We start from the raw sequence: 13496 nt of genomic DNA, 5'->3' as shown, positions 1-13496 counted from the left end.
AGCTAGTATTTGCTTTTGAATCAAAACTGATAACAGGTGCTCACCCTCCTTCATAAAACAAGCTTTTTACCATACTTACATCCAGAAACTTTCTTGTTTTCTCAAGTTGCTTCTCCAAAGCCTGGTTTTGCTGCCTTAAGTCCATTAGCTCTCCATTTTTTTCTTGTTCTAGCTCTATGAAACGATTGACCTGTTCTTCCAAGTCTATTTCTAAGACTTTCACTTGCTTCTGGAGGTCATCATACTCCTTTTCAGCTTGACGCTGTACTTCAATTTTTTCTTTCATTAGTTTTTCTGTCTCCTCCAGCAATTCTGGTTATAATAAAGGTATAACACAACTTCTTTTAGATTAAGAATAGTTAGCAATGTTATGAAGTAAAACCACTCCCCAAGGCTGTATGTATCCATGCTGCACTCTGAAGGATGTTAATCGGTTTGGGTTTTTACTATTTTTCCTTTTTAAAAAATATATTTTCCTCTGAAAAATAATCAAGGTAACCACCAAAAGCTATACAAATTCAGGTTAAAATTAATGTCGTTTAGAGAACTATTAATGAAGTTGTATCAGATTACTTCACTGTCCAAGGTTCATAAATGGCACAGAATAGAAAAATGGATTGGTCCGGTCTACAGCTAGAGTCAGCGTAAGGGTTAACAATGAAGAACAGAAAAACCAACCCTCTTCTCATCACCAGTGTCAGTAAAAATAATCCACTCCCAGTCTTGACTCTTTAATGTGATTCATATAAAAAATTGGAAGGAAATATTGAAAGACTTGGAGAGATTAACAGGCAGACAGAGAGGGAAACTACTGACCTGGGACTGGAACGCTGTAAATCAGTGACTGCACAGATGCCCAGATTTGAGCCCGCACGAAATGCTGACAAGCACATATAGTAAAGCCCCAAACCGTTCTATTAAGACCTTTAAGCCAAGCCCCTTGAAGTACATATCACCTAGTAATATGCACCCATTGAAGTAAAATTCACACTGTAAAGTGCAATTACATTTGGAGATTCTTTAAAACATGATTGACATTTAGACAGATACAATACAATTTACTTTCACTACAGAAGAAAGATCCTTTGGGCACCATCATCTTACATCATATTTAACCAATTTTCACTTTTAGGTAACCATTACATGCCAACATAATACAGTATTTAGTTATCATAATGAATGACTTCGCTATATTTGGAAATAAAAAGCAAAAAAAGAAAGGCTACAAAAGATATCCCTCCAATACTATCTGAACATCTGTAATTCATAAGTGAATAAGATGATGGTTATTCATTAATCTGCTTATTATGCTTACAAATTGTAAGAAATGTTGTTAGCGAAAAGTAAAACTGAACGTGAAATACAACATCAAAGCTGCAGGCCAGTAAGAATTACAAGTAATGTCAGTAAGCTGAAAGCCCAATAATCCTGATTAACAATGTCAGTACGTGTTAAGTCTTCCACCCAATTAACGATTGGCCATGCAATATACAAACACACCTGCTTGGGAAGCTGCATCGACTGCAGCATCTACTAGGCCTAGGAGAACAGAGAGAGAGAGAGAGAGAAAACAAAAAAAAGAAGCAAAGTAATTCACATGCCAGCTATAGTTTTCTTGTGGTGCAACAACATAAGAGAAAATGAAGCCAAAGATAGAACGTGGCATTTAATGACAAAGTTGTTGAGATAACTTAGCGAATGCAGTAAGGTTATTCTTGTATGCATGACGTAAGTGTATATATACATATCATTTATAGATTTGTTCAATGTTACTGTTGTTATACATGAAAGTGACTTAGAAATTACTGAGAAATGTAAAACATATAACATAACTGGGCTCATACACAAGGACTTTCCTTACTACAGCGTAGGAAGCAACAGGCTGCTTTTTCTTATACAAAACGGATGCAGGAAATCGCAAATACACAATAGGAAATATAAAAATATTTGGAGTGCACATTCAGCAGTCTAAAAGTAAAATTATAAATTGCAATAAACTTTGGGAGACTAAAGACACTGTTAGCTTCACCCTGCTATTTACAATGCAAGTGCTGCAATCCTAGAAAGTTCAGCACTGCTTACACACCACTGTCCTAATTTTCTTCCCCTCTCAAACATAAAATGTTAATTTTAGTTTTTAGTTTAAGGAATATTTAAAGGATGCATTTACTTCAGGAAGGCAAATGATTTTTTTGAGTAAGCAGTTAGTTAGATTAAACTGAAACTGTGTCTATTTGAAATTACTTGACCATCAGTGCTAAAAGCTTTTTATTCATTTACTCTTTGGAGATCTGAGTAAGCAGCTTTCATTACTGGCAGATAATAGCCTACCCTTACCGCACAACTTTTGCGCCATTCTTCCCCAAAAGAGGAATTTGCTAGAAAAGTGTATCTTCTTCTATGTCTAAAATACGTATGGACATCATGTGTACTTCAAACGTGTTTGCTAGTCTCTCTAAAACTCTAAATATTGGGAAGTATTTACTCCAGTATTTTTACACATAGGTGCTAACTTTGAGCTATTCCATCACCAGTGATTATATAAATAAAAGCAGTCAGATTTTTGGAGGTACCAAGCTCTTGCTGACTTAAGAGCAATTGTGATTGCTCAACACTTCTGACAATTCAGAAAGAGTTATCACACTAAGGTTAGGCACCAGGTATGAAAATACTTGCCACATCACATATTTATTGATTAAAAAGGAGAGAAAATTCACTAAGATTTCTGTATTTTATTTCAAAATACAAGAAAACCTCATAAAAAGACTGTCAAGAATACATACGTTGCTCTACTGGCCCCGCATCTGCTCGCATGGCATCCCTCTGTCTGGACAGTAACTCCTTTTCTTCCTGGATCTCCTGTTGTTCAGCCTCTAACTCCTGCAATTTGTTACCTGTACACAGTAGTTCTTGCTCAAGATGGTCAATTACATCTATTTTTTCCTGGAGTTGTTTTTCCAGAAATGCTTTGTCATCTGCATAACCATCAATGAGGCCTGTAGAACAAATTTTGGGGTAGATTCAATACATAATAAAGAGTAGTGTTAATTTTTTGAGTAGTGAAGTCACCGTAGTATTCTCACACGAACGCACATGCATGCTAGATACTCAGCACCTGAAAACTTTTACTCCTGTGCTGTTTTCTTTGCTATTCTTATGTGATAAACAAACAATAGGAAGGAGAGGACAGCACAGGACCAAATACAGTTCCATTCTTTTCTGCATCACAAGACCTCTGGAGCAAACAGAAAGCCCAAAGCCAAGGAGAAATAAGTGTGTGTAACAAGTAACAGCAGACAACAAATTTCAAATTAATTCAGGTGCCTGGCCTCCAACTACAGTTTCTGGAAGATCACGCATCTCCTGTAGGTCCTGCATCATGCAGATTCCTCAGATATCCTAAGACACCTAATGTGGTCTTAGCTGTCCATGTTTAGTACCTGAAACATGCCTAAAAACCCTCTACCATCTGACATTTATGAAACATAACTTCATTTCTTAATATGTAAATGCAGCTTTAAAAATAGCACAGAAAAGTAGTGACCTTTAATTTTGGATACTAACTCGGGAATACGCCTTGTATGCTTTTAAAAAAATATATATAACACATATGTTTTATAGTAAAATATACTATATAGGAATCTGATGGGAAAGTCTCAGTTTCATCTTTTTGAATGATATTATGGCTATAAAAAATGGCACCATCTTAGAATGACAGACAAATATGCACACATCTAAAGACTTACTGAAAAAAAGTAAATTTCCCTGAGGGTTGTATAACCTAAACTGAGACCTTGTAATGGCACTGGCTTCTGCCTAAATGAGATTCACATCAGTCCTTTCAGAAACGCTGTCTGACCACAGAATTCCAAGACATTTTTATTGTACAATGGAAGCTACTAAATATGTAGAGTGCACTCCCAGAAAATTTAGGGACAGACTCCCACATTTCCATGATAAGATGTGTTTTGTTACATCTGATATTGACAGGCAGGATACCAGTCATATGATGTCTAAGCTTTTTTAGCTGGACATATAAATCTATCTTACACATTGTTTCTAATTACTTGATAGATAGGGTTTAAGCTTGCAAAACCCACAAATCTAAGTGGTATCCTTCAGAAAGAAAGTAAACTTCTGCTATTGGAGAACCTAAAATTTATCAACACAAATCTATAGTCTTGAGCTAGTGTTAATACCAATGTTACTATAGCTTGATAATACAGGAAAACTAAAGATGTTTCCCCAGGTTGTCAATGTAGACACAGTAAAAGCTGTGTGAGTGCTCTTAGTTACATCTCGGATGAAAGCTACCAAGAAGGAAATGAAGTAACAGTGGTCTTTGCAAATATAGTCTGAAAAGTATAGGTCTGGTCCTCATGCATATCAGTCAGGCACTGTTGACCAATCTTTTTTTGCAGTCTTAGATTCACAGAGCGCATAGCTATATAGAGGGATTAGCAGTTGAAAAAAAATAAACATTACACTAGAAACATCATAACAGTGTTTCAAAAATTTGAGACGATACAAATTCCACTAGCCGTTCCCACCACAACTAATGACGTTCACAATGAGTCCTTGACAGGTTAGAAGTTGAGAGGGTATTTTCAGGTTAAAGGAAGGGCATGCGGTATATGAACAATAGAGAAAGAAAATCTGGTAAGGTCACGTGTGTTGCAGTACTTGCTCCCGCCTGTTGTTTTTTTTTTTTTTAAATAAAGAGAGATTTAATGAAAGTTGTCAGAGTTCAGTGAACAAATTGGCACTAACTTTCTATCGCATTCCTTAGATAAGTCATATCTGACAGGTCACTAAAACACTACAGGTTTGAAAATGTCTCAGCTGCAGCAGTTTTTGTGATAAGTATGAAATGATCAAAAATGACGTGTTTTATCTCAAGAGAAGATAAGAGTACCATCAGACGTGTAATGAGCTCAGATGTTGTTCTGCATTATCGTTTGCAGGCCTAACCAAGGAATTTGATACGACAACGCAGTTTAGCTTTGTCAGAGTGCACTCACAACACAGTTCAACAAGCAGAAAAAAATTAAAGAAAAAGAGTTCTATGGCATTCTTGCTTTGTTATATCAACACAAAAAGGGTGCCTGTCATTAAGTGCATTGATTTTACATGTTCAGACAAAAAAAAGGAAGGAAAAAAGATTCAATTAACTCAGGAGTTACAAAGAGTGTATATTAAAGCAGTAAAGGCGACAAATGAGCTCAGTTTCTGCAAAAGACTGAACTGATATAATCTCTACACATGACATAACTCTGCAGTTATAGAAGTTTGGCTGTGAAATATATCTATCAAGGGTTAAATGATAGGTTTGGATGAGGCCAGTCTCTTCTCCGTGGTGCCCAGCGACAGGACAAGAGGCAATGGGCAGAAACTGAACCACAGGAAGTTCCATCTGAACATGAGGAAAAACTTCTTCACTGTGAGGGTGAGAGCGCACTGGCACAGGTTGCCCACAGAGGTAGTGGAGTCTCCTTCCCTGGAGATATTCAAAACTCGCCTGCATGCGATCCTGGGCAATATGCTCTAGGTGACCCTGCTTGAGCAGGGAGGTTGGACTAGATGATCTCCAGAGGTCCCTTCCAACCTCAACCATTCTGTGATTCTGTGAAAACTGTAACATCAAATTCTGTCTCCTGTATTCCAGCACTGATCATGAACCGAACCAATACAGCTAGTCTGTCAAGTCTTATAAACTGACGCTGCACTCACTTTTCTAAAAATACATCATTATTTCTTTAAAATAACATATAATCAACCAGTCCTACTGCTACAAATAAATTTAAACCCCACTAGGAAGCTTAAAAATTTCAGAAGACTGTTTCCACTCTCTAGGTTTTTGAGTTTTTTTCCACATAAAACCTCATCAGATAAAATACCAAGCCTGCAAAATACAGCTTCATGGTTCTCACTGGACTTGTGTATAACGTACTTTATTTTCTAATAAAAATATGTGCTTGCCTCATCTGTTACATCTCCAAACACAAACGAGGCTCTGATGGAATATTTCAGCTCCTTTTGAAAGTCTTTATAAAGGCTAAAATTTGTCTTCATTTACATATGGACAATCCTACTATCTACAAATGGGCATCGCGTAAGAGTTTGCTGTTTCTTTGCTGCTATTAGTTTGTTTGCACAAGTAACCTTTATAACAGAAGCGTATTACTCAAGACAAGAATCTAGTACATTTTCAGATCCACTTCTTGTCTGATGGTAATAGGACAGTAATAAAAAAAAATGAAATTATGGCAGATTTCTGCCTTTAAAATTTAACACTAACCTCACTGCTTTGTCCTAATGTATTATTTAGTCTATTTTATTTCTGAAGATTTGTGAATACAAATTCTATCAAGCCTCAAATAATTGTCTTCCAGGGAAAGCAGTAACAGACATAAAAATGACCTAGTTTCTGAAGTTTGTCAGTACTAAACAGTTTTGTAACTCACCCATGCAGAAATACAAATTCTTATGTCATCTGTGTTTTGGAGGAAGATTTTACTGGTTTTGCTTGTGCTCTATTGAAATTTTTTTTCACTGGTAATTTACGTTTTTTAAAAAGTAATAATAAAATGCCTCTTTCACATTTGAATCTACAATAAGCTCAATATATCTTCCTCTGAAATCAATTTTTCTCCTTTCTAGTTTTTAAAGCTATTAAAATGCTGCACCCAATACTGCAAAGTTTCTGCTTTGTGAACTGACAGGGTGCAAGCTGTCCCCCACATCACATTTTAGAGACATTGCTTAGAAACTTGCCTTTCTTATTGTGTTATATGTGCTACAATTATTAGTAGTGTGTGAACTCATATTGGATAGACAACAAGGAAGGCTGGCAGGATTGCATTCTCCAAGAATAACATGTGGCTCAAACTAATTCTTTGCTCCCGTGCAGAAAGAGGCAAGTCTGCTGAGCTTCAGAACCAGCCAAATATTTCTGCTAACTACTAGAGATCCTACCTACAGGATAGGTGTTTTGCACATCTTTTCCAGATGTCAGTCACTATGGTTATTACTGTAAACCGCTATATAAAGACAGCGGTAGAGATGCTGGATGGAAACAGAATATTCATCTATTGATGCAGTAAAATGACATATAAAGGCCTCTTGACCACAACAAAGGAAATTGCAACAAATTAAGTGTCAGTAAGATTTGAAAGTATTTTCCTGATGTCAAAAAAGACGCTGCATTTTCCCTGCTTTGACAAACTTGAACGTACCATTTTTAATTACCTCCTTAATCCCACTGCAAATACACTTAAGAGATGACTTAAAACAGAGTGCAGATTGAAATATATGACTCTCATACTGTCAAACGCAGACTGAGGTTTCTACATTTTTATTTATGAACCTGTGGTACTGAGTTAAGGAAAAGAGGCTGTGGGCACCAACTGAAGCACAGCAAATGGCATTTAGACATAAGAAACAACTTTTGCCCATGGAAGTTGTGGCATTTCCATCCTTAGAGATATTCAAAACCCAACTGGACAACCTGCTCTAGCTGACACTGCTTTAAGCATGGAGGTTGGACTAGACGATCTTCAGAAGTCCCTTCCAACCTCAACTATTCTGTGATTGTATGATTTTAAGTTGTTACTATTTAAGTTTGTCTGCACAAAATGAAGTAAGTTAATTTTGAGAATAGTAACACATATCTAAGCATTTAAAAATACTTCCAAATGAGACAAAGTTGGGAAATGGTATTTTTTGATTTCAAAGTTGCTACAATTTAGTCTTCCATGGCCTTAAAACTTTACTTCCAAATAAGTAACTCAGATTCTTGCAGAATCACTGGCTATACATAGGATACTTAACATTTACATTCGAGTAATTTGTGGAAATAAAACTAGTTTTGTTTTCCTTAATGAGGTCACAGGCATAGTTCAGGCCTTTTAGTTTTAGGATATTATTGACATTGTAATGAGCAAATAGGTTGCTTCACGTTATTAGCAAATTTCCATTTAGTATCAGCTTGTACAGTAACCTGCTACAAAGATTTAATTTTACTTAAGCAGGTAAGTGAAATAATGGGCACAAATTTATAAATGCTGGGCATTCCCAAACCTCATGTTTCCGAGATACCTATACACTGATACCTTTCGATATAAATTTAAAATAATTGCCGTTAATTAGTAAACCGCAAGCATGGCTTCTGCGATGTGCTAACTAGTTTTGAGTTCAGTGCGTTTCAGAACGTGCCACTTCAGGTCATCACAAATTACCTAAACCTTGACAATCACATGAAACTCACTAACTGTGATTCAGGCAGAGTGTGGGGCAACCTCAACCTCAATGTCCTTTTCTTAAACAGCATTTCCCAGAGCACCCAGAGTTGGTTGTCAGACGTCAGAAAACAACTTTTTTCCCCCCAAGTTTTGACTATGTTGCAACAATTTAAAAATAATTTGACGCTAAGTAATGAAGGAATACGTTAGAGGTTTTCATGTGTGTTTCTTCAATTTTATCTTTTGGAGTCACATATTTTGAAATTTTATCAAGAGCCACTGATACCACAAGGCTCGTCTATGTTACAATAAAGTGAATTTAAAAAAAAAAAAAAAGGTGGTATTCCTAGAGTATGGGATGAACATTTCGCTCCTTGGCTCTTCTATGCCTTGCTAGCACAGGAAACGTCCTTGGTTGTCCTATGCCTTACAGGTAGGAACATGGGGAAGAAATAATCTCATTGTTAGCTGGAAAAATAAAAGGTATGGATTGGGAAGTTTAGGAGAGATTTTGAGTGGAATGGCTAAGAATTCTTCCCAAGTGAAAACTTACTATTTTCTACCTGACTTTACAGACAATACCCATAGTTGATAGGCTTTTTCTTCTTTCTGTCTTTCCTCACGTATCATGCTACGCTTGCTTTTTTAGTTCGGTTTCCAAACTTCGTATGTCCAGTTATTTATCCTTCGTTTTTATTTATTCTTTTCTCCACTGCTGAGGAAAAATCCAGCCATAACTATCCAAAAAGCTGATAACATTCTAAAATTCACAAACTGATCTACTTTGCAATTTCTTTAGCCAATAAATAAAAGTATATTTCTGACACGAAATAAAATGCAGTAGTTATAAAACGTGCACAAGTACTATAAAAAGTGAATGCAAAGTTCATCAACTCAGAGAAGCTACTCACCTTCAGCTTTACTAAGCTCCAAAGCCAGCTGCTCTCTGGCTTTGGTTTCTTCACTAAGACGCTCTTGTAGTTCTTCCTGACACTTGATAAATTCTGTGGCTTCTTGTTGCTTTTTGAAGGACTCTCGCATGAGTTCTGTCTGAGTAATTTTAGCATGTTCAAGCTACCGCAGGAAAAAATTACAGAGATTAGATAAATTAAAGAACTTCTGATAAATAACTGTTCTATTATTTATATTTAGTTAATAGTTGCTTTACAGCATGCTGAGAAGTCTCACTAAACTTCAGTCGTCATCTGATAAGTTCTTAATTGAACACATACCCACAGACTACAATATGAAAATTGATTCAATACAGAAACCTAAGCAAACAGAGACTCATCAGTATAGTGTACTGAACGAGCCACGTGACTAATTCCGTATCTTTGTTCCGGAAACTCCTCATTTATAAGTTTACACTAGATTCACCTTTATTTACATACAAGTTTTGTACTAAATATGCATAGGAGCCATCTTATTACCCACCATATCCCTAGACTGGCTAAATCTGGCAGAATTGTTTATATAAATTGACACAAGTAGTGTTTCATCACTTTCGCTCCTAAGCATTAAGACAAATGAAGACATAAAGAAAACGTGAACTTTGACTACACTGCACTTCAACCAACAAGACAGTAAAGGAATGCTCCTTCCAACTGCATCCCCATAACAGAACTGCTAGGGTTTTTTTTAATTCCTCCCTCCCCATCTGATGGGCTAACATTTAATGCATACTACCACAGGTGTAGCACAATATCACTAAGTCACTAACTTAAACAACTGGAAAATCAGCACTGAAGTGCATAAAAAGAAGTGTATACTTGCTGCCCCGTTTAGACATACCCAGAGTGATAATTTCAGAAGAGAATCAAAACCAGAATTACAAAAGCAAAATAGTAAAGAAGTCTCATCATAGTAACGTTAGAAGTCTCAATTTCACAAAATGAGTGTCTTGCCTAACAGCAAATTGGCATCAATAGCCAAGAATGTCTGTACTTCTCAACCGTTAACATTTACTGCCTACATCTGTCCCTTGGAGGGTCACAGATACACAAAACGAAAGTCATTAGATTTGTCAGAGCTGAACAAGGCATGAGTCCTTGGTGTGTCTGGTATTCAAAATAAGACAACATTTCAGCTTCAGAAAATGAAACAACATGCATTTCCTGCTCCTTCCCCATTTTTCCCCCTCTTTAGTACAACAGATACTGTAAGATACTCAGTGTATATATAACAACTTCAGTGGCTTTGCTACTGTTTCTATGCTACATATTCTATTTCTCTCTTTCTTCAAAAATAAAAGCTCTCTCACCACCTCCAGCTTAGTTCATGAGTACAATTAACTTGCATTACTAAAGGCTTTGTAATTTCTCAAAAATGGGTTAGAAACATTTTTTAGAATATTACACACAAAATTATTCATTTTATAAATAAAATTACAGTTTGAAAAGAATAGCTGTATAATCAATACATTCGCTTTTGCGATACACTGAATTTAAAGCTTTGATTTGGTTTCTTCAGCATTCCTTTTTAGATGGCCCTCATCACCTCAAATTATTTATTCTGACAAGGTCAGGTAAAAAGGAGTTATAAATATTGCAGCTGAGTATCTGCACCGGTTTGAGACTTTTTTAAAACCACAGAGTATTCTTAATATCTTCTTGCATTTTTAAGAGCTGTATAAAAGACCCACGTCAATTAGATGGAAAACATATAAACAGGGTTACTACATACAGACAACCATAAAAATGGCTTATCCAATTGCATCAAATACTCCATCTAAAACTCAGAATAAAAATTACTCCCCAGCTCTTTTCAGCAACAACTCCTCAAGATGAATATGCAATTTTTCAAGAAATAAACATTTCTGCGTGGGACCATTAGAAGCCATTAGCGAGCTTGTGCTATTTAATGTTACTAACCAGTGCATAAAAGCTACTGCACACCCCCCCTAAAGCTTAAGTCGATCACAGCGAGAAAAATATTAAGCAAAAAGTGTCAGTGAAGTAACTATACAAGAGAACTCAAATTTATATACTTCAATACATTTCTGCATCTGCAATTCCTGTTTCAGAAATGAAAAGAAACTTCTAAAAATTAAGGCTTTTTCAATGCCTACTGAACACTGTCTGGGAAAACACACTGTCAGCAGTATCTACTAAATTTAGCTATAAAGAGACAAGTTTATATTATTTTTCACTACATCGTCTTTTATTTAAGCAGGTTAGAATATAATTTCCTTTAAAAATTATCATACTTACTGAATAAGGAGGTGTAGGCAAGGAGATTTTAGAGACAACTTTTAAAATGTGCCCATTTTTTTTGTGGCTGAAGTGAAAAATTGAAGTATTTACAACTACAGAATTATTCTCATCCAAGCATTCAGGGAAAGGAAAAGGATTTGGTAAAGGCACACGAGATTCAATCTCGAATATATTTTCTTCCTGGCCTTCAGTCCACAAACCACTAAAGAAATTAGATGCCCAGTATGTGCGGTAAGAATCCATTCCGGAAGGTGCTGTTACTGCCGTCTTATCTGTCCCAGAGCTATTTTGCACTAGCTAGGTAGGTTTCAGAAATTCACAACATAAACGTATGTTTTCTGTTACAGATTTAACAGTCTGAAAAGTTGGCTCAAGCACTACCTGTGACAAACCAACTCAGAATTGCCAGGAAGTCGCAGATCATGTTCACAAGTAGAGTAATTCATGAGTAGAGTAATTAAAAAAAAAAAAAAACCAAAACCAAAAACAACAACAAAACCTGTGCAAGAAAGCCTCATATGGTCACCTCTAAAACTCCTTCTTAGTGAAGTTTCACAAGAAAAAGCAACGTAAGTCTTCCAATAGCAGTTGGCAGGTGATTTCCAAGGCAAGGAAGCATAATTCTCTCATACTCGAAGCACGTCAGCAGAACAGAAACTGACAACAATTTTCAGTCTCCACTACAGCAAATGCCAGAGAAATACAGGTCTGTCGTTATTTGACTTCATTCTTGTTCCTGGAGTTAAATCAACAGGAAGAGCTTTCTCAAGCTCAGCTAGTTTAAATGTTTCCTGCTAGTATCTCGCAACAGAAAGAGGACAGGGGAGTGGCTTGATTTATTTACCTCTACCTAACATCAGCAGGTGGAATTTGAATTATAAGCCCACTATAAGCTTTGCCTGAAAGGAATCAAATTGCGCTTCAGCTCCGGGAGCGTGTGTTCGGACAGGTTTGAAATACCTACTTTGACGATTCTGCCAGGTTTCTCTCACTCTTTTAAGTTTGCTTTAAGAAACAGGTACATACCTGTGTACAAAATACAACTAATTAAAAGGAAAGGTTAAACGTTTTTTCTGCCCGCAATTATTTATAGATTATTTTTTCCCTCTATAGTATTTTATAAAGTATTCAGTTCTGAATACTTAAAAATAATTGCAAAGTCATCTACAAACCTTAGATATATACAGGAATTGTATGCAATTCAGTGAGCCTGCACTAGGCATTGCAAATCAAACAAGCTTGCATGCTTGCAAAGCATCTCTACAGAGAAGCCAGAAAAGATGTCAAGACTTATACTAAGCACATTGGGAAAACGTGTAAGGAGATTAACATTTTATTTAGTTTTTAAAATTTATGATCAGAGATAAGTCCATTTTTGGATACCTGTAATTCTCATGAAAAAAGTGTGTGTGAGCGTGCACCTGTGTTGCATATGTATAAGCCAAAAATGTAACTCTCTCTCGCCAGTATTGGCGATGTCTCAGCTACAAACCTAAGAAGGGAAAATAAAATTTCCTGATCAATTGACAATAAACAGAAATAAGGTGTTTAGAATATTCTGATTATTTTCATTGATATGAAAAAGTAAAAGCTTACTGTAGAAACATCATTCACAAAAATACATTAATTTAGGGACCGGTACTAGGTACAAAACTATTCAATTTAAAGGTCAGCAACAAACTGCTCAGAGAAAAGCAGCACCACGCTAGAATAAATAAATGAGAACACTTTTATGATCACATTGTGAATTCTTATTTACTTTGCCACTGTTCTTTGGTATTTAAAGAACAGATAATATAGAAGTTGGAAGCAAATCTGTCTAACAATATCTTTAAGAACTACATGCGTTACACTATCTGTGTATCCTTTCTTGATACGTAATTCTGGGCCTTAAACTGCTAAAAAAATCCCCCCAAAACAACAACCCTCCCCTCTAAAACCCTAAATCACTTTTTTTTTTTTTAATTGCACCTATGCTCAAACAGAAAGAGCTGTTATTGAATCAGTCTGTAAATAAATGCAATGCAGAAACTGAACTGCAAGA

The 13496-nt window shown here is 36.0% G+C and overlaps 1 protein-coding gene across 10 annotated transcripts in view; it reads right to left on the bottom strand.

Annotated features, from left to right (window-relative positions):
- Nucleotides 1–13496, bottom strand: part of AKAP9 (A-kinase anchoring protein 9) — a 125164-nt gene that overhangs the window by 31302 nt on the left and 80366 nt on the right. For 9 of the 10 annotated variants that reach the window (XR_011139610.1, XM_068934798.1, XM_068934799.1 and 6 more), the window contains 4 exons: nt 9152–9314; nt 2784–2996; nt 1501–1539; nt 80–312 (listed from right to left, as the gene is read on the bottom strand). Coding sequence is in view for 9 of the 10 variants with exons in the window: in XM_068934798.1 (XP_068790899.1) it covers nt 80–312; nt 1501–1539; nt 2784–2996; nt 9152–9314 (648 nt within the window). In the remaining variant the exon portion in view is untranslated. The remainder of the gene's footprint in view (nt 1–79; nt 313–1500; nt 1540–2783; nt 2997–9151; nt 9315–13496) is intronic. The other variant, XM_068934791.1, reaches the window with a different exon arrangement.

Source organism: Struthio camelus, chromosome 2 (genome assembly GCF_040807025.1).
Source record: "Struthio camelus isolate bStrCam1 chromosome 2, bStrCam1.hap1, whole genome shotgun sequence".
NCBI lineage: Eukaryota > Metazoa > Chordata > Aves > Struthioniformes > Struthionidae > Struthio > Struthio camelus.
The sequence above is the reverse complement of the archived record's forward strand: the minus strand, read 5'-3'. Positions and strand labels throughout refer to the sequence as shown.